Raw genomic sequence first — 25,844 nt, forward strand, 5'->3', positions numbered from 1 at the left:
AGGTTTAAGAGGGAAATATCAGAGAGCAAACATTTTACGGTGGCCTGGTAAGGGTTTCTAAAACACTGTTAATGATAGTCACTCAATCACTACAGGAGTTGGGAGAGTGACAGGTGGAAGAATTAGGGCCTGATCAATGCTATCAGTTTTGGCATAGCTACATTTAAGTCAATGGCCTTTTGATTTACACCAGCTAAAGACCCAGACCTGCATGTATAATTCCCAGAGCCCATGGGTCTTTGATTGTAGATTGATTTCAGGGTTGGATAAAAACGGCAAGAAAAGTTGAGGATATTTATTTGTAATATTTTCCAACTACTCTCAAACATTGTATATCTGACTTGTGAGGCAAATACTGTAGTACAGCCAGTTTAAGGACTAGAGCCAGTTTAAGGAAAGGAAGCAGATTACAGTTACAAATTTAGTTACTGAACTAGCGTATTGAGAAATTCTCTCTAATCCCTACTTTTGTATTTGCCAGGTAGCACATTCTCAAATGTGAAAGCCACAGAGTCCATCTTGGCAGAGAGCTGGAGGTTGCGCTTTTCTCCCTGGCGGCTCACAGACTGCAGAGCCACCATCAGATCACCACAGGAGTCTGTGAAAACAAGCAAGACAGACAAAGGAATTATAATGACTTCTAGTTTGCAAACCAAACCCGTTTTTCACTTTCTGAGCACTATAACTTCAGGAAATTAATCTTTTAAGGGGATTATTTCTTGGGCACTCATTTACCAGATCTTTGCTGTATTTTTGAGAAAGTTTTAGTTCATTAAACCACAATATATTCTTGGGGACCAGCTTTTGATCTACTGGGAGCTGACAAGCAGAGGCCCAGATTAGACTCCTGGGTTCAGCCTCTATACACAAGTTGCAGGGCCTAGAAACACTGCCGAGACAGAATGGTCAGTCCCTGGGGAAGGCCATGGGGAACAATTTAGGTGCAACTATGACCAATTCCACAGAGTTCTGACCCCAGTCCTTTCTGATGAAGTTGCTGAAGATGGAGGGATGGGGGGGAAAGAGGGGAGGAGAGGGGGATTTAAGGGGAATCTCAGGACACCATGTGCAGGCTTGAGGGACCTCGCTGGGAGGAACAGGGACACAGTCTAACAACTGTGTACTCTGTAAGTACGCTTGTCGGTGGCTTAGGCCTTGATCCTACAAACACTCATGTGTACAAGTAACTATTTGTGAAGTTTGTTGTTGTGGCAGCATTTACATTCAATACACTATCCTTGCACCGGAAAGATACACACCTGCAATCAAGACTTATTATCATCTATCAACTGGTGGGGCTACAGAAGGTAAAAGATAAACTAATTAGTGCTGGCAGTGTGTTTGGTGCAGTACAGGACACATAGACAAAGAGCCCCTGATCCTGCACACACTTAAGTACATACATAACTTTACTAATGCAAGACACCCCAATGGCCCATCAAAGAGGAGACTTATTGGACTGTAAGGTCTTCAGAGCAGAGATTATCTCCATCAGTGTTTTGCACAACACGAAGCACCCCCTGGTGCCAAACAGTAAGAAGTCAGCATTTACCTGGGTTAGCTCTGCCTGCAGATTGGTAACTAGTACTGATTACAACAATGCTCATGTTCTGCTCAGGTGCAGGGATATCACACTGACCATGTATGCTGCTAAAAAGTCACCACCGATGCTTTTACTTTCAAGGCAGGTCTTACCCAAACAGGAGATTTTCCCTGAAACTGATGCTAGAAATTGAGAAAAGGTCACATCCATCACTGGCCTGTCTGCAACCGTCACAGGGAACATTTTGGGTTTCAAAGCAAGTCCTGCTCTGCTTTCAGCCTCCGGAACGATTACCTGCAGGGTACATCACAGCACCAGAGGCTTTTATTTAAATGCTACAGTAATTGTACTGCACACAATTCATTTTTCAGGGGTTAGTGGCTGGAAATGTACTGTACATCTCAGAGAAAACAGAACTTGCCGTTCGGTACATTTGCTTTTCAGGATTATCTGGTCACTACGACAAATATACAGTTCTACAGAGACACAGATAAGAGAGAGGGAGGTCATACCCTGGGGAAAACGCTTGGAAGAAAGCTTCCTCTTTCTTACACTATCCAGTCTAGCTGCCTCCTAAAAGTGTCTGGAATACCTGTGCGCCAGGAACCCTCCCAACAGTTCAGTCCTGATGACCTGCCAATCCCACAAGTGGCAACTGATAGGAACCACTACTTTGGTAAGTGTCAACTCTGTGAGGACTAGGGCAGCCTATACCTATGAGTCTCCAACCATCTCCTTATAGCATGTTTCCTAATCCTTTTCCAGTGGGAAACAGCTGCAAGTTCCCGAGCTCTCAGCTGGAAGGGAATCACGGTGTGCGTCAGCCTTAGTTGCAAGCAGATGCTTAGGCTATGTCTACACTTATGCTGGTGTGTAGAGTACATACACTGCTCTCCCCCAGAACAGGTATAAATAGCAGTGTAGACAGTGAGGTACTGCTTCGGCAAGTAAAGCCGTACCAAAACCTTAGGATATGTACCCTACGCAGCTCTCTGCACACCCAAGCAGTGCCTCTCACAGCTAAACCACTATATTTAGCAGTGTTGTGTCCCGCTGCTGAAGCCTTTCCCTGTCAAAGTGAAATCAGGGAGCTGCTGGAGCCTTTCCCCACTGCCTCCCTGCTGCCAGAGCCTTACGCTGCTGCACGTAGCTACACATACCCTACACACCATCACCAGTGTGGAGAAGGCCATAGAGAGCAGGAAGAGGCAGATGCAACAAGCTGTCTGACAACTCTCACTCACACGGCAATATAACAGGACAAGGAGTGGCAGACAGGATTTCAAACCAAAGACAGATAAAAAACAACATGCATCCTGTGTAGTCTGGTCTCCTACTTTTACCAGCTGTAAGCAAAAAGGACCACAGGAACTTCAACTCCATTAGAATACAGCAAACATTGTTTTCCCCAGTGTAAAGGGGATAAAAGGACTGGGGAAGACACCTTTTCAGCTTCTTAAACACAAAATAAAACATCCCAAAAAAGTCAATATTTTAGTGTCTAGAAAATAACCTGGCTTTTCACTGGAAAAGGAGAAACTGAAGCTTGCTCTCACCTGGATGCTGTATGTACCCGATTTTGCCTTAAAACAAAACGCTCCATGAGGGTCAGTCTCTGTTGTAACCAAAGATGCTTTGTCCTGGTCTTGTGGCATCATGATTATCTTGTATTTATTGAACTGTTTGATTGTGTCAGGGAAGCGAGTTACCGAGATCTGACCACACACACTGAATCTACAAATGAGATTGCCATCCATTAGCCTGAACACACAGATCCCATGTAAAACATGTGCATTCAAACCCCATTAAAAAAGAAATATCACTAAGTTGGAGAGACAGATGTTCAGTGCAGTGCACTCCTCTTAGTTACCACAAGAGAATCCAGTAGCATTAATGCAAGTTACTGTATAATCAACTTTATTCTTAATGGAGTCACCATGCAGTTACTGCCTAACATGTATGTTTTAAATTGAACTGCACCATCCCATAATAAGATAAGTGTTTCCCAAAACTAAACACTGAACACATTTCTCTTTGGTTACAACAGCTCATTGTTCGCACAATGCTAAGCAGTATCTATGCCTCTGGTACTACAGGTCATGCACTCAAAACTTTGAAAATCTAAACCTGTCTATTAAAGATTTGGGTTGGTTTTTTTTTTTTTTTAAATTGATTCACATTTCTACCCTTAACATCGTACTCACCCTGTTGCTATGATGTCAGCCAGCTGTGGTGTGTTCGGTGCAATTTTCACTGTAATGGTATCAAAGAAGAGGTGCTCTTTCTGTGCATGAATAGTGTATGTGCCTGTTGTTATGTTTTCGAAGCGGAAAGAGCCATCAGCTTTTGTTTTTACTGTAACAAAAAGACAAGACAGTGAGGAAAAGGTGTGTAAAGTGTATTTTCTTGTCCGCATTAATAAAAAATTCTGAAATCGCCTTCAAAGCTCCAGGTTACTTTTAACGAGCATTGTGTGGCAAGAAATAGTTAAAGGGTTTCTTATTAACACAGCTTTTGTTTCTGTCTTACAGCTCTGTCCTTGATTTGGCAAGTGTCACAAGAGAAATTGTGACAAAGATTTAAAAAAGCAAAACAATACGATAACAACAGACCGCAAATGGAAAATTAATCCAGCGACTGAAAATCCCTTTAACTTGCCAAATAAACCACAATGAAAGTACCTTATTGCCCTCTAGTCTTTAGTTCAATCTCAGGCCCTATTCCCATAGTTTAGACTTCCCCATAGCACCACAAATCAAGATCACTGTGCACCTTTAATTTGGTCATTCAGTGTCACAATAGCATCAGCAACACCTTCTCCTTCAGGGCCATTCAATACTCTGCCTGTGACCGAGAAGCCCATTACATGGAAAACAGGCTGTTGGGGAGGAAAAAAAAATAGCTTAACATTTGTATCCACCATATAACAGTGTTTGGCTGTACATTTATAGTTAAAAACAATCTGTTCTGTATGTCCTAACACAGGGAATCTAGAAAAAAAATTATTTTCACTTTTAGAACTAAATCTCTCTGATGTGTTTGCTACATAAATTCAGATCAAAATCAAAGCAACTTATATCAACAGCTGCAGGAGCAGGATGGTTTTCAGTTCATTCTTTTACTATTGTAGTGCCTCTAAGTCATGGAACAGGACTCACTACGCTACGCTCTGTACAAACACCGAACAAAATGACAGTCCCTGTCCAAAGAGTTTACCATTTAAGGAGCTCACACAACCAATTTAAAAGGTTACTGTGCAGTTGCAAAAGGGAGAGAACAAGTTCACTGATCTGTAGGATTATTTTCCCAATTTTGCTTTTTTCTTTAAAACCAGCCTCAAGTGTCAAAACACCATGTCAGAGCGTTGGGACATGAAATGTGCTTGATCCTCCCCATTATCAGATTACATGCTCTACAGTTTGCTACCTACCCAAACATGCATTAGGAATTTGCTTAACACTGATCATTAGGAAGAAAACTCTGGTGGAACAAATCTGCTTTCTACTAAAACAAATTCAGTTGTTATAGGTATAACTCTACAGGGAAGTTTTTCTCTGTAAATATCTGAAATTAACCCCTTACCTCAATTTTCAGACTGTCATGTTCTACCAAGAAGTCCAGTCTAGATGGAGCAACATCAAAGGTAATTCTCTCTCCCCTGTAGAATGGTATCTGGAAGAAGATAAATTTCTTTGAGTCCTATGTAGCTGTGGTATAATCAAGGCATTGTGTCCTATGTGGCACATTAGACAAAGTTATGCTGCACAAAGCTGGCACCCCTTGTTGCCTTTCTGAAATGGAGTTGAAAATTTGCTGGAGAAATAATTCAGAGGGATAGTGGCATGGAATGAGTTAACCTTTCAGAATTTTTTTGGTGTGGCAGTCTTATATTTAAGCATAATAGAGGAGAAATTAAATCAGGCAACCCAAGCTTCATTGTAAGACTCACACGCAATCACACATGGCAGGGAATTGATAAGCGTTGTCCACACAGTCAAGAACAGCAAATACAAATGGTTATATAAATGTTATACTCTGTTCTTAGGTATTTAAAAGCTGGCATTCAAGCCAAAATATTTTCACTGGTAGTCCTGGCGTCTTGTGCAGAGGACGAATTACAGCACACACTGAGAAGATTGCCTCATTGCAACTGCTTCATAGAATCATAGAATATCAAGGTTGGAAGGGACCTAAGGAGGTCATCTAGTCCAACCCCCTGCTCAAAGCAGGACCGATCCCCGACTAAATCATCCCAGCCAGGGCTTTGTCAAGCCTGACTTTAAAAACTTCTAGGGAAGGAGATTCCACCACCTCCCTAGGTAATGCATTCCAGCGTTTCACCACCCTCATAGTCAAAAAGTTTTTCCTAATATCCAACCTAAATCTCCCCCATTGCAACTTGAGACCATTACTCCTTGTTCTGTTATCTGCTACCACTGAGAGCAGTCTAAAGCCATCCTCTTTGGAACCCCTTTTCAGGTAGTTGAAAGCAGCTATCAAATTCCGCCTCATTCTTCTCTTCTGCAGACTAAACAATCCCAGTTCCCTCAGCCTCTCCTCATAAGTCATGTGTTCCAGTCCCCTAATCATTTTTGTTGCCCTCCACTGGACTCTTTCCAATTTTTCCACATCCTTCTTGTAGTGTGGGGCCCAAAACTGGACACAGTACTCCCAGATGAGGCCTCACCAGTGTCGAATAGAGGGGAACGATCACGTCCCTCGATCTGCTGGCAATGCCCCTACTTATACATCCCAAAATGCCATTGGCCTTCTTGGCAACAAGGGCACACTGTTGACTCATATCCAACTTCTCGTCCACTGTAACCCTGAGGTCCTTTTCTGCAGACCTGCTGCCGAGCCATTCGGTCCCTAGTCTGTAGCGGTGCATGGGATTCTTCCATCCTAAGTGCAGGACTCTGCACTTGTCCTTGTTGAACCTCATCAGATTTCTTTTGGCCCAATCCTCCAATTTGTCTTGGTCCCTCTGTATCCTATCCCTACCCTCCAGTGTATCTACCACTCCTCCCAGTTTAGTGTCATCTGCAAACTTGCTGAGGGTGCAATCCACACCATCCTCCAGATCATTTATGAAGATATTGAACAAATCCGGCCCCAGGACCAACTCCTGGGGCACTCCACTTGATACCGGCTGCCAACTAGACATGAAGCCATTAATCACTACCCGTTGAGCCCGACAATCTAGCCAGCTTTCTATCCACCTTATAGTCCATTCATCCAGCCCATACTTCTTTAACTTGCTGGCAAGAATACTGTGGGAATACTATGCTTGCTGTTTCCTGCTAACACACCCAGCTACAAAGCAAGCAGCCATTGTAAAGAGGAAATACAGAAGGGGGTCATTTCCTCACTGTTTGCCCTCAGGTTAGGATGGATCTTGTCCTAGTCGTCAGTCCGACAACTTTTCAAGAAGTTATCTGGGTGGACAAAAATCAGAGAGGCACTGAAGATTTGCCAGGGTTTGGATAAAGACTGGATTTCCGCACTTTCTAGTGGTGAGAGGAGGGAACCAGCCAGGACTTCTGCATCCTATTTTTCACCTCTGTCACCGACACTCTGGATACCTCGCCCAAGTCTCGTGACTGCTCATGGCTTAGTTCACCCCAAGGGGAGAGGCTTGGCAGGTGACAGATGCTTGTCAGAACAATCGCTGGTCAGTGGGGCAGGGATGCTTTGGGATTACAATGGGAGGATCAAATGCACTGATGCAGCTGCCTCACTTATATGTCCTGACAGGAAAGTACAGTGTTAGTGCAATCACAACTGCAGGTGCCTCTACACCACTAGAAAAAGGTAAGGGAATGGATACATGGTGCAGTCCAACCATTTTACAGATTGCAATGCCAAAATGCTCTATACCAGGCCTAGCATGAGACCTAATTAGAAGACTTGCAAGGACTTTTCCTCCCTGGCTGAGAGTGAATATGTTTATTAGGAGTTGTGAGTGAACTAAAGAGGAGAACTTTAGGGATGCAATCCAGCAGCGACTATCTGCAGCTTTCCAGCCCAGTCCAAGCTTCAGGGGTGGTCTGTGACCAGCTGAGCTATCCAGATGAGAACTTGATTGGCTTCATCAGCCTCAGAAACACAACCACATAGCTCTTCCACCCCAACTTACTTCAGCGCCCAACTTTTTACACTGCACAGCTCTTTTCCAGCTATTTCATCCAATTTAGAAAGCTTCCATTAGCGCTGTTTTGGCAGCTATAAAATTATGAATTCTGGTTTAGAAAAAATAAGAAACCCACCAGCAATCTAGTGTACAAAAAAGCGATGAACTTTCTAGTTACCTACCACAGTGTATTCCCCACTTGGTAAAGACAGGAAGGTGAAAGATCCGTCCTCTTTTGATATAACATTGCACAGATAGTAAAGAGACTCGTCTCTTGCTTGGAACCCATCAACTGGAGAAATGTTGCAGCCCATAATATCCTGTGCAAATAAAAAGCAATATTATTTCTTTCTCCCATACATTCTGTATCCTCCTGAGTGGAGAAAAACAGTTACACTTCATACAAAGGGATAGATTTTCAAAAGCAGCCTCTAAAATTAAAACTGCAAATTTGCACCCCAAGTTCTTGTGCACACTTTTTTTTTGGGGGGGGGAATGTTTAAATGTGACAGGAGAATTGTGCGTGGCTTTAGGGGCAGAGTTTGAAAGTGTGTACACACCAGAGAATACTACATAAATGAAATGATATACTAGCAAGTTTAAAGGCAAAAGAATCAAGAAATTCAATATCTAACAGCTGCACTGCATGTCTGTACAGTGCTATCTGTAATACTGTAGACAGGATTAATATTTTAGGCTAGAGGTGCGTTTTGGTGTTTTTCTCCCTGAAGAGTGATAAGCACTTGAAAATAAACACTTAAGAACAAATGCTTTCTGAACCAGAACATAAGTTTTCCTAGTCCTATGCTACCGGGGGAGGGAAGAGGGTGGTCTTGGAGTTGCCATACCAGATGAGATCAAGGTCCATCAAGTGTGGTATCCTGCCTCCAATTGAGGCTAAGATCTGATGCTTCACAGAAAGATGAAAAACCCTAGCACTGCACAATGCTGTGCCAGAAGTTCTTTCCTGACCCCTGTGGAGCTTTTGCATTGCTGGAGAAACCCAGGATTTGTCACCCAGAGCTTAGCATGCAGAGATAGATAACTGGACAAATATGACTTAAGAAAAATGTAGGTGGTTAAATCCCCCTCCCTGCCATCCCAACAAAAATCTTACGACTCTGACATAAACATGAACACTTAGTTTTGTATGTACTGCAACCTTAGAGCTCACGCACATGCTCAGTCTCACTGAGCTCATGCGAGTAAAGTTAAGCACATGCAGACGTGTGCATAAAATCAGGGCCTTTTTGCAAAAGAATAATTAAAGGAGCATTATTCATTATCAGACTACAAATGTTCTCCATTCACATCCTTATTACGAATACAATGTGTCTGATCTTACACTACCTCTTTGGTGACTGAGGAGGAGAAAAGAAGAAACATGACCCCTTTCATGGGTTCCCCATCACTCCGCACAGAGCCTGAAACATTGTAGCCAGCAACAACTAGAGGGCCAGCAGCGTAGGCATTGGAATTGGTCACTCTCACCATTGTGTTTGCCTGAAATGTAGAAGCCGATACATTGCAATCAAATAATAATAATAGGATGCCTTTTATAACTACCACTAAGACACAACATTAAACAAAAGCAAGACAGCTAAACAATGATGCAATTACATACATAATATTCAGAAAGGATTTCTAATCCACAGCATCGTTATTCAGGGTGAAGATGACAACACAGCAACAAGCAATGTGTCAGACAAAGGACCCCGCTGAAAAACCACCATTAAGTTGCTTTAACGGGAGATTGAGATGGACATAAGTCCATGGGAAGTAACTGTCACTACTACAAAGGCCTGGTCACCACTGGCGATCTCAACATCAGACTGGACTGCAAACTTTCTGTTTACAAATACAAGTAGGAAGGTGCAGGCTCTGCACATGCATTTTTCATTATGCATAGTCATTCAGCCTGCTAGCCCTGTATCTTTCAAGCCCAGCCTGACAAGGCTGTTTCCCACCACACTCTAAGTGAAATTTACAAAAAACATTGATCTAAACTTCTTTCACTGATTCAGATCTTCTCTCATGTTCATTCCTAATTACTTAAAACAGAGTGGTGCACTAATCGATATACACCAGCAATAAGCCGAAAGTCACCTCTCTTTTACCAGTGCTTTCTGGGCACTAACCTCTTTCAACGTCCAGGTAGGATGAGATGCAAAGATTTCATATTCTCCAGGAAGCACTTTGAAAAAAGCAAACCTGTGCAACATGAAATGTTATTTTTTCTCAGCATTTCCAGCACATTCACAGAACAACCAGATATGGGCATACATTAGAAAAAATATTTAAGCAAAAAACCAAAATCATTAGCAAGAATCCCAAATAATTTAAAATATTTTGTTCCCAAATCTACTAATGCAGTATAAACTTAATCAATCACGTGCACACACAAAACTCACTTTCCTCCAGCTTGGGTCACAGTAGCTTGTATATTTACTTCAGTACCAGGATTTCTCAGTACAACCTGGACTCCTGCAGGACCTAATGCTTGACCCTTGCTGAGAACCTGTCAAGAGGCACAAACAGTAACTTGCCAAGCAGCAGTGTACTGCTCCTATGAAATAGACATGCATTGTTAAACTGAGATGTGGCAAAAGAACATAAAAGGAGTCTAACCTTTCCAGTCACAGAAAACCCTGTAAACACAAAGTTAATATCTCCTCCTTTTGTGCAAATGTCATTAACACCATCCACGTGGATGTCCACACTAGTTGGCTCTGGAAAAAAAAAAAAATATGAAATCGCAAACTACATTAGTGACATGGGAATTGTGGGTCTATTTTACTGCAGCTTTGCAGAATCATAATGGAAATTTACTAGCCCAAGCCCAATATCAGCTTGCCAACCCTTACCATGTGAAGAAACTACAGATGTTTGACTCACCAATCAAACAGTTACTTTCCCCGGGCAAATGAGTGAATAGCCTCATTATTTCGTACACTACTTTTACTGTTTGATTGTATTTACTGAAATGTTGTAAGCTTCTTTAAAAAGCAAATCATTTAAATGGTTGGCTTCTCAGAAACAAGAGACTGAATAATGAAGTCATAAAACTTTCTAATTAGAGAGGTGCTAGAATATAAAGACCCGCCACTGTCAACCACTTGAAGTTGCCTTGAAAATATCCACCTCACAGGCACATTAGAATCAAGCTAGTAGGTCTTCTTCCCTCTCCCACCTAGCAACTTACGTTTCTTCAATGGAATACAGTTAAAGTCAATGTGCATGTTTTCCTATAATGTGGTAAAAGGGAAAAGTCATGTGGCTGGAGCTTCAGTCTGGGAGTTCATTTTAGATAGCAAGATATTTAATTAGGAAAACCAAACTTATTTTGTTTACTGAAAATCCTTAATGCTAGTTTCTATGTTCTTTCTTCAACCTACAATTCAGTGTTTCACTGGAGTGCCAATATTGCAGCAGCCATTTTCAACATTTGAAGGAGTCCATAGCAGTAACCACCCCAAAGCAAGGCCCATAGTAAGAGCCTCATGAACCGCTTCCCTCACCCACAGCTCATTCAAACTTCTATTACAAGCTCCAAAACTCCATGCACCTTAATTCTATAAAATGAAAGATCTCAGTGTCTTCTGGGAAATTTTTCTTCCCAGAAGCAGGAAGAGTAACATCTTTATAAACTAGAACTAAAAAACACGTTATGTGTTGCTGTTCCGTAGTCCCCTCTTTCTACAGTTAAGCTTTAAAAGAGTTTCAGGACACACTGAACACATTCAAGATGCCACAAACACTCTAAAATGGTCACTATTTCTGCCAATGCACTCAAAACTGCCCTATTACCATTTATTTTTATATAAATAAGAAGCTCCTATCCCAACCTCTAGACATTTCTGACATCTTTAAAAAAAGACATGGTCTGATTTTCAAAAGTACAGAGCATCCACAGCTCCTATTGACCTCAGTTAATTGATGGGCACTCAGCATTTCTGAAAGTCAGGCCTATACAGTCCATGCATTTCAACCAATGCAAAATATAACAAATCCAGCAGCCTAATCCTTAGCCAAGGCACACCACCCAAAAATAAAAATACCCTATTCCCCTGACCATTCTAATTTCCATCCAAAACCCCACCCTCCTAAAGCAGTACTAGGCTTAGCCCATACAGGTGACCAGAATGTCCAGTAGGTGGTTTTTGTTATGTGAACAATAAGGATTGGGATGAAACCAAACTAATTTTCACAGAAAGGTACATTTTAGACATTTAAACCATAACTAGGACATACCTAAGTAGAGCTTAGCTCATTTGAAACAATTGCTTTTTCCAGCCTACAAATCAGAGCCAGTCTAAAGGAGGCAGTGGAACAGCTGCATGTGCAATTGCACCATTTCTACAGCAGACCAAGTACTCACCAAAACTCCAGCCAAGAGGTGGCTCAATCTTAAGAACAAAATCCCCCTAGAAAAAGAGCATAACGAGGACCTGTTGATTTAAATGGAATCAGCTAGCTTAAAGAAAAACATTCAGTGCACAGTTTCAATGTTGCAGAGAGTATTTAAGAACACATTAAAAAATCCAAAGCATTATTTTCAAAATCCCTGTGACTGCTTGAGCATCACCATTCAGGAAATAGGTCAGGGGCCTCTCTCAACAGGGACTTCCATTTCAGTGACAGTACCCCCAGGAGGCCTATGGAAGATACTAAGACCACAGTCCTGCCATGAGCTCCATGCAGATAGACCCATATATCCATGTAGAACCCCACTGAAGTCAACAGGGTATGACAGGCACTCACGGGTCTACCTGTGCAGTGTTCATTGTAGGATTAGGGCCTAAACACTGGAAATCTGAAAGCCTTCAAGTTATGAGGAGAAGGGGGGTATTTTTTGTTAATTTAGATAATTTAATTTAATTTTTTTAAAAAACATTAAGCTATTATTAGAACATTTGAGGCTGATTTCCATTTTTTTTTTCCAAATGTAAGCATCAGCTTTCCCAGTGTAACTTTGCATCAAACTCTAAAAAGACATTTCATTCTGCAAACAGGACTGAATGTTAAATTAGCCCGTTATGTTACTGCATGGCAAGAGAGCACAACAGCTCTGGCTTCTTACCTTATCATACAAGGGAATCATGAAGTAGCCATTATTTGGGGCACAATCTGTTTGGTATTTCAGAGTCCCATGCTTTGTATATAATTTAATCTACAAGAAACAGAAAAAGATGAAAAGTTGTCTCTGAAAAATATACATGTAAGTGAAATCTGAAAGAGGAATTCCCAGTGGATTTTGCACCACAAAACCATTGCACAGTTCCCTGGGGATAAGAGAGGGAAAATTTACAGGGGGAAAAAAAATAAATAAAAATCACACAAAAAGGTGAATCTCAGACTTGGGAAAAAATGGATGAATGTTTTTAAAAGAACCCAGCTTAGAAGGAAAATACATTAAAGGAATACTGTCAATGTGAAATCTAGTCAACATAAAAAAAATTGTTAAAGTAGTTTCACACAAATCCACAAATTCCCAAGCAATCTCTTTTGTGATTTTACAATCACAATTTCCTAGGGTTTTGGGGTTTCTTTAATTGCTCTCTCCACCCCCGTGATACAAAACTGACAAACAAAATGGAAATTAATTAACTGACTATTCAGGGAAAAACAACAAACCCTGCTAAACACAAAAAGCTGTCAAATGCACAAAATGGGAAAAAATATTATCTCTGTAGTCTGTCAGTTCAAACAAGGTTAGGTCTTACTAACTATGGTGGGCAAAAACATTCAGGCAAAGTTTGATTTTTAAGTTGACAGCCTCCCTTTAAACGGCGATTTAAAACCCACACAATTCTCCGCAACATAAGATGGACCTTAAAGACAACAGAAACACATGGGATTTAAAGACAACAAAGCCCATTTAAAAAAGAATCGTAACAATCCTTCCAAACGCACCAGCATCCGCCAACTTCCCAAAACACCCTAACGCTAACTCGGGAGAGGAACAACTTTGGGACCATTTTACACGGAAGGCGCTGACACAGGGGCGCTGGGTGACCTTGGAAAAACCTCGATGGGCAGATGAAATCCACCATTCGAACCACAAATGGGCCTGAACCAGCTGCCCTCCAGCTCTGGGCGAGTTCAGATACAGGCTCTCCAGCGTGACACACACAACCCCAGGCAACGGGCGGACCCTGCTGCCCCCCGCGGAGGCCTGGCTGCCCGGAGAGTGGGGCAAAGGGGAAGGCATGTGCCAGCTGCTCTCCGAGCCGGGCTCCGAGGAGAGGGACCCCGGCACTGAGGAGAACCGGGGACGTGGGGGAGGATTCCCGCTAGGGAAGTACGGGGCACACGGCTGGGCATAGGGGCGCCTCGGGGGTGCCTGGGGGAACCTCACAGCCGGGAGGAATGACCCCGCCTGGGGGTGAGGCCGGCTGCGGGGGGGGTTCCCTTATGGGAGGGGTCCCGGCTGGGGGGCGAGGAGGATCCCTGGGGGGAAGGCTCCCTTGGGGGGGGGGGCTCAGGCAGGGAAGGCCCCAGAGGGCGCCCCGGAGGCGGGGACCCGGGCGGCTCACCTCGATCAGGGAGTAGCTGATCTCCACGTCGGACTTGACGAAGCCCCCGCACCCCACCACGATGTCCTCGGAGCCCCGCGCCAGGGCCCAGCACAGGGCCCAGCAGAGCGCGGCCGCCCAGCCCCGCCGCATCCCGCCCCCCTGCCGGCGGCCCACGCGCGCCGGGACCGGAGCGCCGCTGACACACGCCCCGCAGCCGCGCTCTCCGGCCCTGCGACAGGCGGCTCGCGGAGAGGGCCCGAAGGGCCGCGGAGTAGGACCTGAAACCGCAGCCTGCTGCCATCTGCTGGCCTGGAGGGCTCCCACGCCTGAGATCCCGGACTCGGCCCCATCCCCATCCCCATCCCCTAATCGGCCCTATCCCCCTCCACCCCAGGATCCTAGTATATCCCCAAAAAGAAAAGGAGGACTAGTGGCAACTGAGAGACTAACAGATTCATTTGAGCATAAGCTTTCCTGAACTATAGCTCACTTCAACAGATGCATGCAGTGGAAAATACAGTGGGGAGACTTTATATACACACAGAACATGAAACAATGGGTGTTACCATACGCACTGTAAGGAGAGTGATCAGGTAAGGTGAGCTATTACCAGCAGGAGAGGTGGGGGAAAAAAAATTGTAGTGATAATCAATGTGAACCATTTCTAGCAGTTGACAAGAAGGGGGGCGGGGGGAATAAACATGGGGAAATAGTTTTACTTTGTGTAATAATACATCCACTCCCAGTCTTTATTCAAGCCTAATGTAATGGCATCCAGTTTGAAAATTAATTCCAATTCAGCAGTCTCTGTTGGAGTCTGTTTTTGAAGGTTTTTTGTTGAAGAATTGCCACTTTTAGGTCTGTAATCGAGTGACCAGAGAGATTGAAGTGTTCTCCGACTGGTTTTTGAATGTTATAATTCTTGACATCTGATTTGGCCAGACCAGATAGTCTCTACCTAAAAGAATAAATGGACACAAATCAGATATAATTCTTGACATCTGATTTGTGTCCATTTATTCTTTTAGGTAGAGACTATCTGGTCTGGCCAAATCAGATGTCAAGAATTATAACATTCAAAAACCATCAGCATAGCAATGTCTACACTGAAGTGCTACAGTGCACAGCTGTAGCATATTAAGTGTAGTAGACAATCCCTTAGAAACTGATTTAGTTTAATCAGCGCAACCTCCATGGATTTCAGATTAACAGTGCTTTAGAGCAATTTAGTTTGATTCCTTCCTGAGTTAATTAAGGGTATGTCTACACCGCAGAGATTATACCTGCAGAGCTTTGTATCATAGACAGAGCCAACACCAACAGAAGAGGGTTTTGGTGTAGAAACACCAGGTTGCTGAATGAAGTTAACTAGTTGCTAGATGCCCCCTTCCATTGACACAGTTGTATCTACACAGGGGTTAATGTAGCACAGCAAAGTCATTCAGAGGTGTGGTTTTTCCACACCCTGGGCTCCAACCGACATTCCTATGCTGCTATAGCTTTCCAGTGTACACAGACCTAAAAGGGGTCATTAGTGTTAATTAGTGAAATTGATACAGCTTGCTCTGGGCTGTGAGGTTAGCCTTGGAAATCTGACCCTGGGGGCCAATCCTAGGCAGTTTTGGGGTCCGTCGCTCCCCAGCAGTCAGGGAGATAGGTAGGTGGATATAATGGAGCAGGGAGTGGAGTCTGACTCCCAAACCTGCTAATTTGGAGCTGGGCGCGCGCTTGTATCTGCCCTTTGGGACCGAGGCCTTTATAGTCTCTGGGGGACGTTCCCAGCGGGACGCCGCCTCCACTCCAAACTCTCCCCGGGTTCGGGGCCGGTCCGTCCAGGCCCAACCCCGAAGGCCATTGGCTCGGCGAACAGGCCCGGGCTCTCGTCACACATTAACCACCCTGGCCAGCGAGCCACGCGGGCGGCCGGAGCCAGCGCAGGAGGGCCCAGGCCGGCCGCAGCCCCCGCCGCGCTCCGGGGCACGCACCATGGCCGGGGGCGGCTGGCTGTGCGGCTCCCGAGAGGGCTTCGCGGGCCTCTGGGTGAGTGAGCTCCCCGCGCCCCCGGCTGCGGAGGCGGTTTCCCAAAATCCCCCTTCCCCCAGGCGGCAGCTGCTCGTTTTGCAGCGGGGCATCGCACCAGCCGCTCCCCGCCCCGCGCTGCCCCTGGGCACGATTCGGATCTTGCAGCTGCCGCTGGGCACGATTCGGATCTGAGAGCAGGCTCCAGGTGGCAACAGCAGCTACGTCTGGTAGCTCGGTTGCAGTGCTTGTGCATAGCCCGTCACTGGGGTCTGTGCGGTGGGGGTGGGGCACTTAAACGCTGCCTCGTGCCTGGAGAAGGGGACCATTCCCTCTGCCTAGCCCTGCAAGAAGTGCGGCAACTTCCCAGCTACTCAGGGCTCGCTGGCTTCTTTCTCTCTCGCTCTCGGGTTTCCCCGTTTGCAGTGTTATATGACAGGGCCCTGTTTATCGCCAGCTGCAGAGTCCAGACCTTTGCCCACTCTCCAGCCGTTTCTCCTCTCAATCATTGTAGGCAAATGGTTCATTACCCCTTGCCGCGGGGGGTGGGAGGAAAGCAAACTACAGTTACCTGAAGGGGGGAGAACAACTGCTGGAGCGTGTGGGAGAGATCCAACAAAGAGAACTAGAGCTGAGAGTGAAAACGCCCACACCTGCCCAGCAGTGTTATAGAGCTCCCCCCATTCATAGATGGCACCTGTCCGCTTCACTGACCTTCCTTGCTTCAAGAAACTTTGGACTCGTGGAAGCTGAAACCCTTTCCCAGAAGCCCTTAGCTTTGGGCACGGTCCAAAGCTAATACACCATTCTGGACTTTAATATTTGAAAATATAAGCTACAACAACCATAGGTGGAATGCAGTCAAAATCTTTAATAAAGTGTTATGCTGGTTGCATCATACATTGTCTCTACCTATTACTGGTGGCAAAAATATTTGCAACCCTTCTAATGTATAAGGCCATGTCTACGCCACAAAATTGTCAACTTAATTTACATCAGCATATAGCCACTGCAATTATTAAATCGCTTGAATGTGCACACGCTTGGCTTCTTAGGTCAGCAGTGAGCTGACACCAGGATCATTTATATTCATAGGTGCTGGAACTAGGGGTGCTGGGGCTGCTGTCATGGGCTTGAATTGATTTCTATTATATAACAGGCTTACAGGTTGGTTCAATGACTCTCAGCACCCCCACTAAAACAATTGTTCCAGCACCCCTGCTTGTAGTGTCAGCCTTGGGCATTATGGGACAGCTCCTGAAAGCCAGTAACAATCGATGTAAGTAATACAGTGTCAACACTGACACTTCGTTGACCTAGTTACATGGACCATGACTCTGCACCACTCAGGGAGGTGATGTTATTAAGTCGGTGTAGAGAGGCATTTGCATCGACCTAGCTGTGGAAGTGTCTTCACTTACATTTGGCTCCCACCCATGCAAGGCAGTTTACATCAAACTAACTGTGTAGCGGCCCAAGACACTAAAATTACTGTTAACTAGAGCTACAGGTACCACAATTTTTATATAATGGTGGTTGGAAATAAACACATTAATATTACAAAAAACAGTATCAAAATATTAAGGATGAAACCCTTTCCCATTGACTTCAATGGGAGTTTGAAGTTGACTTCAATGGGGGAGAATTTCACCCTCAATATATAATGGGCCAGATTATTTTCTGACAGGTTTCAGAGTAACAGCCGTGTTAGTCTGTATTCTCAAAAAGAAAAAGGAGTATTTGTGGTACCTTAGAGACTAACCAATTTATTTGAGCATGAGCTTTCGTGAGCTACAGCTCACTGCATCTAATGAAGTGAGCTGTAGCTCACGAAAGCTCATGCTCAAATAAATTGGTTAGTCTCTAAGGTGCCACAAGTACTCCTTTTTTATTATTTTCTGAATTACACTAATCATTCAGTAGGGCTTAACTAGAGTTAAGGTCCAAGGAGTCCTTGGATGGAAGGTGTCAAGGTTCCTTCCCCACTCTAAACTCTAGGATACAGATGTGGGGACCTGCATGAAATACCCCCTAAGCTTATTCTTACCAGCTTAGATTAAACGCTGCCACCACCAAAGTGTTACACAAAGAACAGGGGAAGTGCCCACTTGGAAATGTCTCCCCGTCAAAATATCCCCCCCCTCCAAGCACTACACCCCCTTTCCTGGGGAAGGCTTGATAAAAATCCTCACCAATTTGCATCGGTGAACACAGACCCAAACCCTTGAATCTTAAGAACAATAAAAAAGCACTCAGGTTCTTAAAAGGGAATTTTAAATTAAAGAAAAAGTAAAAGAATCACCTCTGTAAAATCAGGATGGTGAATACCTTACAGGGTAATCAGATTCAAAACACAGAGAATCTCTCTAGACAAAACCTTAAGTTACAAAAAGAGGAATATACATTCCCTTCAGCACAACTTATTTTATCAGTTATTTAAACAAAATAGAATCCAACGCATATCTAACTAGATTGCTTACTAACTCTTTACAGGAGTTCTGACCTGCATTCCTGCTCTGGTCCCGGCAAAAGCATCTCACACACACACACAGAACCCTTTGTTTCCCCCCACTCCAGCTTTGAAAGTATCTTGTCTCCTCATTGGTCATTTTGGTCAGGTGCCAGCGAGGTTATCTTAGCTTCTTAACCCTTTACAGGTGAAAGGTTTTTCCTCTGGCCAGGAGGGATTTAAAGGTGTTTACCCTTCCCTTTATATTTATGACAGAAGGATATTAAAATGTCTTTAGCCCTCCTTATATTAACTTTACTTCAGTATATACCTGTAATGTTATTTATTCATAAGAGAAATACTTTTAAAAGGGCTATGGGGAATAGAAACCTAAAGGGACACACTTTACAGTCTCCTTGCTCAAAACTGAAAAAGCCTCATAGTAATTAGCAAACCATCATCCACTTTCTCTCCTCATCAAGTGATTGCTTTCTTCTCAGCCTTGCCTTCTATCAGGTGTCAGTAGCCCCCTAACTGATGAAAGCACTGATACCACCCTAACAAGCTGCTAAAGGCAAGATAACAGACTTCACTTGCATGGAGCTAAAACAAATTTATGTGATTTCCCATCTATATCCACACCTGTCTCTCTAATCCTGTGAAAATGATCTTAGCACAGGTCTTTTGAAACCAACCCAAGCACAGGTCCAACTAGTGCAGGTGGCTGTTCTTAATAGTTAATGCCCCAATTGTGCACTGTAGTGTGACCTACACGAATAAATTGATGGGTTCACATGGAATCCCAGTCAAGTCAGTGGGGCTCTGCACAGGCATGGCCATCCAGCTGGGCACATCACAACACAGGATCAAGACCCAAGACCATTCAGGGGCTTAGGGAATCATAGACGCAGCAACCTGAAACAAATCCACTGAATATGAGCAATGCAGGCGACTGCTGGATTGTCAATCCCAGAGACATATCTAGCAGCAAAAGCTTCAACATTAAATCCTTCAGTCACTTGAGCACCAGCCTGGAATCTGCCATAACTCTCTCTCTCCTCCTATTCATTACCCCCTAAAAGCTCTAGGAGAACCAAAAATATCCACCCAGTCCTATCTGTTCTACTCTGGAAGAAGGTAGAACAGGAAGGCTTCAAGCAATGTAGGCCAAGATTTTCAAACATGGCTGCCTAAAATTAGGGTTCTAAAAGTATCTTTAGATATCTTAATAAAAGGGGCCCAATTCTCAGAGGTGCTGAACACCCACAAATCTCTCAGATATCAATGAGAGCTGCAGTAGGATTGCCAGGCCTCCAGGATTGTCCTGGAATCTCCAGGAATTAAAAATTAATCTTTAATTAAAGATTATGTCATATGATGAAACCTCCAGGAATACAGGAGGAGGAAGAGGAGGAACTTGGAGTATTGGTTGATCATAGGATGACTATGAGCTGCCAATGTGATGTGGCCGTGAAAAAAGCTAATGCGGTCTTGGGATGCACGAGGAGAGGTATTTTCAGTAGAGATCAGGAGGTTTTAGTACCGTTATACAAGGCACTGATGAGAGCTCACCTGGAATACTGTATGCAGTTCTGGTTTCCCATGTTTAAGAAGGATGAATTCAAACTGGAACAGGTACAGAGAAGGGCTACTAGGATGATCCGAGGAATGGAAAACCTGTCTTATGAAAGGAGACTCCAGGAGCTTGGCTTGTTTAGCCTAACTAAAAGAAGTTTGAGGGGAGATATGATTGCTCTCTTTATCAGAGGGATAAATACCGGAGAGGGAGAGGAATTATTTAAGCTCAGTACCAATGTGGACACAAGAACAAATGGATATAAACTGGTCATCGGGAAGTTTAGACTTGAAATGAGACGAAGGTTTCTAACCATCAGAGGACTGAAGTTTTGGAATAGCCTTCCAAGGGAAGCAGTAGGGGCTAAAGATCTATCTGGCTTTAAGATTAGACTCGATAAGTTTATGGAGGAGATGATATGATGGGATAACATGATTTTGGCAATTAATTGATCTTTAAATATTCATGGTAAATAAGCCTAATGGCCTGTGATGGGATATTAGATGGGGTGGGATCTGAGTTACTACAGAAAATTTTTTCCTGGGTATCTGGATGGTGAATCTTGCCCATATTCTCAGGGTTTAGCTGATCGCCATATTTGGGGTCAGGAAGGAATTTTCCTCCAGGGCAGATTGGAAGAGGCCCTGGAGGTTTTTCACCTTCCTCTGTAGCATGGGGCACAGGACACTTGCTGCAGGATTCTCTGCTCCTTGAAGTCTTTAAACCATGATTTGAGGACTTCAATAGCTCAGACATAGGCGAGAGGTTTTTTCAGGAGTGGGTGGGTGAGATTCTGTGGCCTGCATTGTGCAGGAGGTCAGACTAGATGATCATAGTGGTCCCTTTTGACCTTAGTATCTATGAATCTATATCCAACCAAAATTAGCAACTCTGAACTGCAGATGTTCAGCATTTTGAAAATCAGGCCACTTTTATTCAGGTGCCTAAATACAGATTTGGGAGCCTCTGTTCAGTCGCTGAGATTTAAAAGTTTTGGTTTTATTTCTCTGTGTAAAGTTTTCCTCCCACCTTCAGGCCCAATTTTTGTACAAACACCAGGGCCCATGAAAGCAAAGCATTATCCAGTGTAAGCATCTGACTAGCACAGCAGTTACCTGCTGAATACCCCTTTCAGATACCACATGCTCAGACTTGTCCCCAGCGTGCCTGGCAGTTATTTCTCCCTGTAGATCCCTGTGGGAAGGAACCTTTGCTGTTATTGTGCAATTTTTGTAATCCACATACTTAAAATTTTTCAAATATAAAAAAAAATCATTCTTCTTTCAATTTCATTACGCTAACTCCCTACATCTAACTATCTGATCATGGCATTTTAAAAATACATTCCATGAGATTATACATTTAAGATTTCACGGGGTGGGGGGAAAGGAAGTAACAGAATGCAGTTTATAGACTGAATTTAACAGACTTTATCTTTCCTCTTAATCCCTCTCCTTAACTGAGAGCTCTCCACAAGACCTTCCTGTCTCCCTGGTTCACAACCTTGGAGTAATCTTTGAGTCTAACCTCTCTTTCTCCTCCACATCCAGTTTTGTCCTTAATCCTCTCTAGTTTTGCCACAGTCTGTCCTTTATTATCTCAACTGCTAAAATTCCTGGCCATTCCCTGCTTATTTCTTACTCTGCTTTCTGGAGCTCTCTCAAAAACATAAGAACGGCCATATTGGGTCAGAGCAAAGGTCCATCTAGCCCAGTATCCTGTCTTCCGACAGCGGCCAATGCCAGGTGCCCCAGAGGGAATGAACAGAACAGGTAATCATCAAGTGGTCCATCCCATCATCCATTCCCAGCTTCTGGCAAACAGAGGCTAAGGACACCGTCCCTGTCCATCCTGGACAGTGGCCATCCTCCATGAACTTATCTAGTTCTTTTTTGAACTCTATTATAGTTTTGGCCTTCACAACATCCCCTGGCAAATAGTTCCACAGGTTAACTGTGCGTTGTGTGAAGAAAATACTTCCTTTTATTTGTTTTAAACCCGCTGCTTATTTATTTCTTTTAGTGACCCCTAGTTCTCATGTTATGAGAAGAAGTTAATAGTACTTCCTTCTTTACTTTCTCCACACCAGTCATGATTTTATAGACCTCTATCGTCTCCCCCCTTAGTGGTCTCTTTTCCAAGCTGAAAAGTCCCAGTTTTACCAATCTCTCCTTTTTAGCCTTCCCTCCTCTCCCACCTCCAGTTTATCTAAAATGCTAAATCTACCTCTCTCTCCCATCTCTTTAACCATGTCATTCCCCCAGCCCCCTTGAATCTCTGTTGTTCAAACTCCTTTTAAATTGTAAATGTTTAAAAACAGCTCCTCAGCTGGTGTAAATCAGTGTAGTCCTCAACCAAGCTACAGTGATTTACTCCAGCTGAGGATCTGCTCCCTTCTCTCTGTCTTTCCTTACAGTTCAAGATAGGGGTATGGTCGATAGCAGGCTATGGCTGTGCTAAACCATTTCTTTGTGTGTGTTGTTGCAGGACTGGAATCAGACGTGGTATACAGGTAACCCAAGCTTTACCCAGTGCTTTCAGAATACAGTCATTGCTTGGATTCCCTGTGCCTATCTTTGGATCTGTTTTCCATTCTATTACCTGTTTCTTGAGCACAACAGCAGAGGATATATCAGAATGTCGCACCTCTTCAAAACTAAAATGGTAATGATCATAAAAATAATACCTAGCTATGCAATATAGCACTTTTCATCTGTAGATCTCAAAACACTTTGCAAAGGAGGTCAATATCATTATTCCCATTTTACAGATGGAGAAACGGAGGCACAGAGAGGTAAAGGGATTTGACCCAGGTCTCTAAGTAGGCCAGTGCAGAGTCAGATCTCCTGAGCCCCAGTCTGGTGCTTGTTCCACTAGGGTCACACTATCTAGTATTAGAGGCTGAGTTTTTGATGCTAAGTTTACTGTGACTGGTATGAAGAATTTTATTTTTCATAATGATTAAAACTGTCTTGATAATATCCTTTGAATCCCCCAGTCCTTCTCCTGCTTGGTGGCTAGTATGACTGCATAGGTTACATTGCTTTTGTCTGATTGTGGTTCTCCCATATAAGTGCCAGAACCGGAGAGCCTTACCTAGTTTTTACTCCTTAATCAGGTAAGATCACTGAGCCAAGGAGTGAGTGAGTAAGGATTTCAGGATCTGGCCTAAAATGGAACAACAATCCTTGTAGCACTCTCCATCTTAGCCTGCCTCTACTTCCCAAACTGCTTCCAATCACAGTGTGTCCCAAACGCCCCTTTAATACTCAGATACCTTACAGTACACAGACTACTGTTATCATACTTGTCCCTTTACAGTCCATTCTGGCATGTTTGTTCCCTTGTCCCAGGTACTTGGATTCATATTGATATTACTGTGTTTTTCGAACCTATTCTACACCCTTTGGGAAACAAATCAAGGAACCCTGCGAGCTCCAGTGTTCTTCATTAGCCCAGCAGTTCTGGGGATTACAATGGTAATTCCTTTTTTTTTTTTTTAATAAACATAAGTTTCAATTTAACTATTATGGGGCAAAGTTGGTCTTGGCTCTCTTCCCCCTCACCATCGGTGGGTGCAGAAGACCCAACAGACAGCAGGACTGATGGGGTTCTATAGGCGAGCTGGGGTTGTCTGCAAAACCTTGTGCACTGTGGAGTTGTGCTCTATGAGGCTTCCCCTATGGTGCTGCATGAAGTGGTGGCAGGCCCGGGTTGGCATAGTGGTGTGGTCACTTAATCCGCACCTGTATGGCTCCACTGACCCAAAACACCACGTGGGAGCTGATGCAGCAGAGGCTACGGCATCCCTGAGGTTGCGGTAGTGACTGCAGAGTGGCCCCATGCAAACAGGAGAGAGGATTCCATTTCCCACAGCCTACATGTGGTGAATTAAATGTCACCATTATGGGAACAATAGCTCAGCCCATTAACATTAAACTGATCTGACACCAGCGGACAATAAACTCTATTGACCATTAACTTGAAACTGTTCATTGTTTCTTTCTTCTTCTTCCCAGATCCCTGCAGTGTTTCTCACCCAGTTTGAGAGGCTGAAAGGTGTTCAGTCTTCAGGCATCTTGTTGATTTTTTGGCTGCTGTCATTCCTGGCTGCTACTGTGACTGTTAGTTCTAAAGTTCAACAGGTCCTGGAAGGGGTAAGCAGAACTTTCTAGTTTCAGCATGTGCCTCTGGTAAGGTCTCCCGTGTCGCCACTCTTTGCCGGCAGACGAGAGGTCTCCTGCCAGCAAAATAAAACCATCCCCAGTGAGAGGCAGTAACTTTGTGGGCAGGAGAACATCTCCCACCGACAAAGCACCGTCCACACCTGCGCTTTTCATTGGTAAAACTTTTGTTGGTCAGGGTGTATGTTTTTTTAACACCCCGACCGACAAAAGTTTGACTGACAAAAGTTTTACCAATAAAAGCGCAGTGTAGCCATAGCCTTAACAACAGCATGGCTCCATTTGGCCCTCTTGTTTGCAGTCTTGGCCATGAGGCCAAGAATGAAAGAGGGCAGTAGACTGAATTGCTCTCTCCAAGGAGCCACACTGAATTAGAGTTCAGAAGCATTGGCCAGGCAATTTGAAAGAAACAAGCACTGCCACTACCCAGGCTTCATCTGTTCTATGGGTGAAAAGAGCAATTTAATCTCCAGGCCCCACAGCGCTGTTAAAGCTTATTCCCTTTCCCATTTGGGAATAGCTATACCTGTATAAACACATTTATACCAGTATGATTGTGTCCATACTAGAGAGACTGTATTAACTATAGGTTTCAGAGTAACAGCTGTGTTAGTCTGTATTCGCAAAAAGAAAAGGAGTACTTGTGGCACCTCAGAGACTAACCAATTTATTTGAGCATAAGCTTTCTTGAGCTACTGTCAAGGTTCCTCCCCCACTCTGAGCTCTAGGGTACAGATGTGGGGACCTGCATGAAAACCTCCTAAGCTTACCTTCAGCAGGTTAGGTTAAAACTTCACCAAGGTACAAATTAATTTTATCCCTTATCCCTGGATCTCCACTGCCACCACCAAACTCTAACTGGGTTTACTGGGAAACATAGTTTGGACATGTCTTTCCCCCACAAAATCCTCCCAACCCTTGCACCCCACTTCCTGGGAAAGGTTTGGTAAAAATCCTCACCAGTTTGCATAGGTGACCACAGACCCAAACCCTTGGATCTGAAAACAATGAAAAAGCATTCAGTTTTCTTACAAGAAGACTTTTAATAGAATTAAAAAAATCCCCTCTGTAAAATCAGGATGATAGATACCTTACAGGCTAATTAGATTCAAAACAAAGAGAATTCCTCTAGGCAAAACCTTAAGTTACAAAAAAGACACACAGACAGGAATAGTCATTCTATTCAGCACAGTTCTTTTCTCAGCCATTTAAAGAAATCATAATCTAACACATACCTAGCTAGATTACTTACTAAAGTTCTAAGACTCCATTCCTGGTCTATCCCCAGCAAAAACAGCACACAGACAGACACAGACCCTTTGTTTCTCTCCCTCCTCCCAGCTTTTGAAAGTATCTTGTCTCCTCATTGGTCATTTTGGTCAGGTGCCAGCGAGGTTACCTTTAGCTTCTTAACCCTTTACAGGT

The 25,844-nt window shown here is 43.8% G+C and overlaps 2 protein-coding genes across 2 annotated transcripts in view; one reads left to right on the forward strand and one right to left on the reverse strand.

Annotated features, from left to right (window-relative positions):
- LOC140918293 (BOS complex subunit NOMO1) overlaps nucleotides 1-14,408 on the reverse strand; it is a 32,753-nt gene extending 18,345 nt beyond the window's left edge. The window contains exons 1-14 of the mRNA XM_073362330.1: nucleotides 14,210-14,408; nucleotides 12,754-12,843; nucleotides 12,052-12,097; nucleotides 10,302-10,402; nucleotides 10,085-10,191; nucleotides 9,812-9,884; nucleotides 9,024-9,176; nucleotides 7,856-7,993; nucleotides 5,126-5,215; nucleotides 4,316-4,421; nucleotides 3,748-3,898; nucleotides 3,100-3,277; nucleotides 1,696-1,837; nucleotides 467-598 (exon numbers count right to left, since the gene is read on the reverse strand). Of these exons, the coding sequence (XP_073218431.1) occupies nucleotides 467-598; nucleotides 1,696-1,837; nucleotides 3,100-3,277; nucleotides 3,748-3,898; nucleotides 4,316-4,421; nucleotides 5,126-5,215; nucleotides 7,856-7,993; nucleotides 9,024-9,176; nucleotides 9,812-9,884; nucleotides 10,085-10,191; nucleotides 10,302-10,402; nucleotides 12,052-12,097; nucleotides 12,754-12,843; nucleotides 14,210-14,341 (1,639 nt within the window). The 5' untranslated portion in view covers nucleotides 14,342-14,408. The remainder of the gene's footprint in view (nucleotides 1-466; nucleotides 599-1,695; nucleotides 1,838-3,099; nucleotides 3,278-3,747; nucleotides 3,899-4,315; nucleotides 4,422-5,125; nucleotides 5,216-7,855; nucleotides 7,994-9,023; nucleotides 9,177-9,811; nucleotides 9,885-10,084; nucleotides 10,192-10,301; nucleotides 10,403-12,051; nucleotides 12,098-12,753; nucleotides 12,844-14,209) is intronic.
- A 1,453-nt stretch (nucleotides 14,409-15,861) lies between these two features.
- The window catches only part of ABCC6 (ATP binding cassette subfamily C member 6), a 46,976-nt gene continuing 36,993 nt past the window's right edge, over nucleotides 15,862-25,844 (forward strand). Inside the window, 5 exon segments of the mRNA XM_073362331.1 lie at nucleotides 15,862-15,885; nucleotides 15,887-16,231; nucleotides 22,723-22,899; nucleotides 23,589-23,714; nucleotides 24,255-24,392. Coding sequence (XP_073218432.1) covers nucleotides 15,862-15,885; nucleotides 15,887-16,231; nucleotides 22,723-22,899; nucleotides 23,589-23,714; nucleotides 24,255-24,392 — 810 coding nt within the window.

This window comes from Lepidochelys kempii, chromosome 10 (genome assembly GCF_965140265.1).
Source record: "Lepidochelys kempii isolate rLepKem1 chromosome 10, rLepKem1.hap2, whole genome shotgun sequence".
Taxonomy (NCBI): Eukaryota; Metazoa; Chordata; order Testudines; family Cheloniidae; genus Lepidochelys; species Lepidochelys kempii.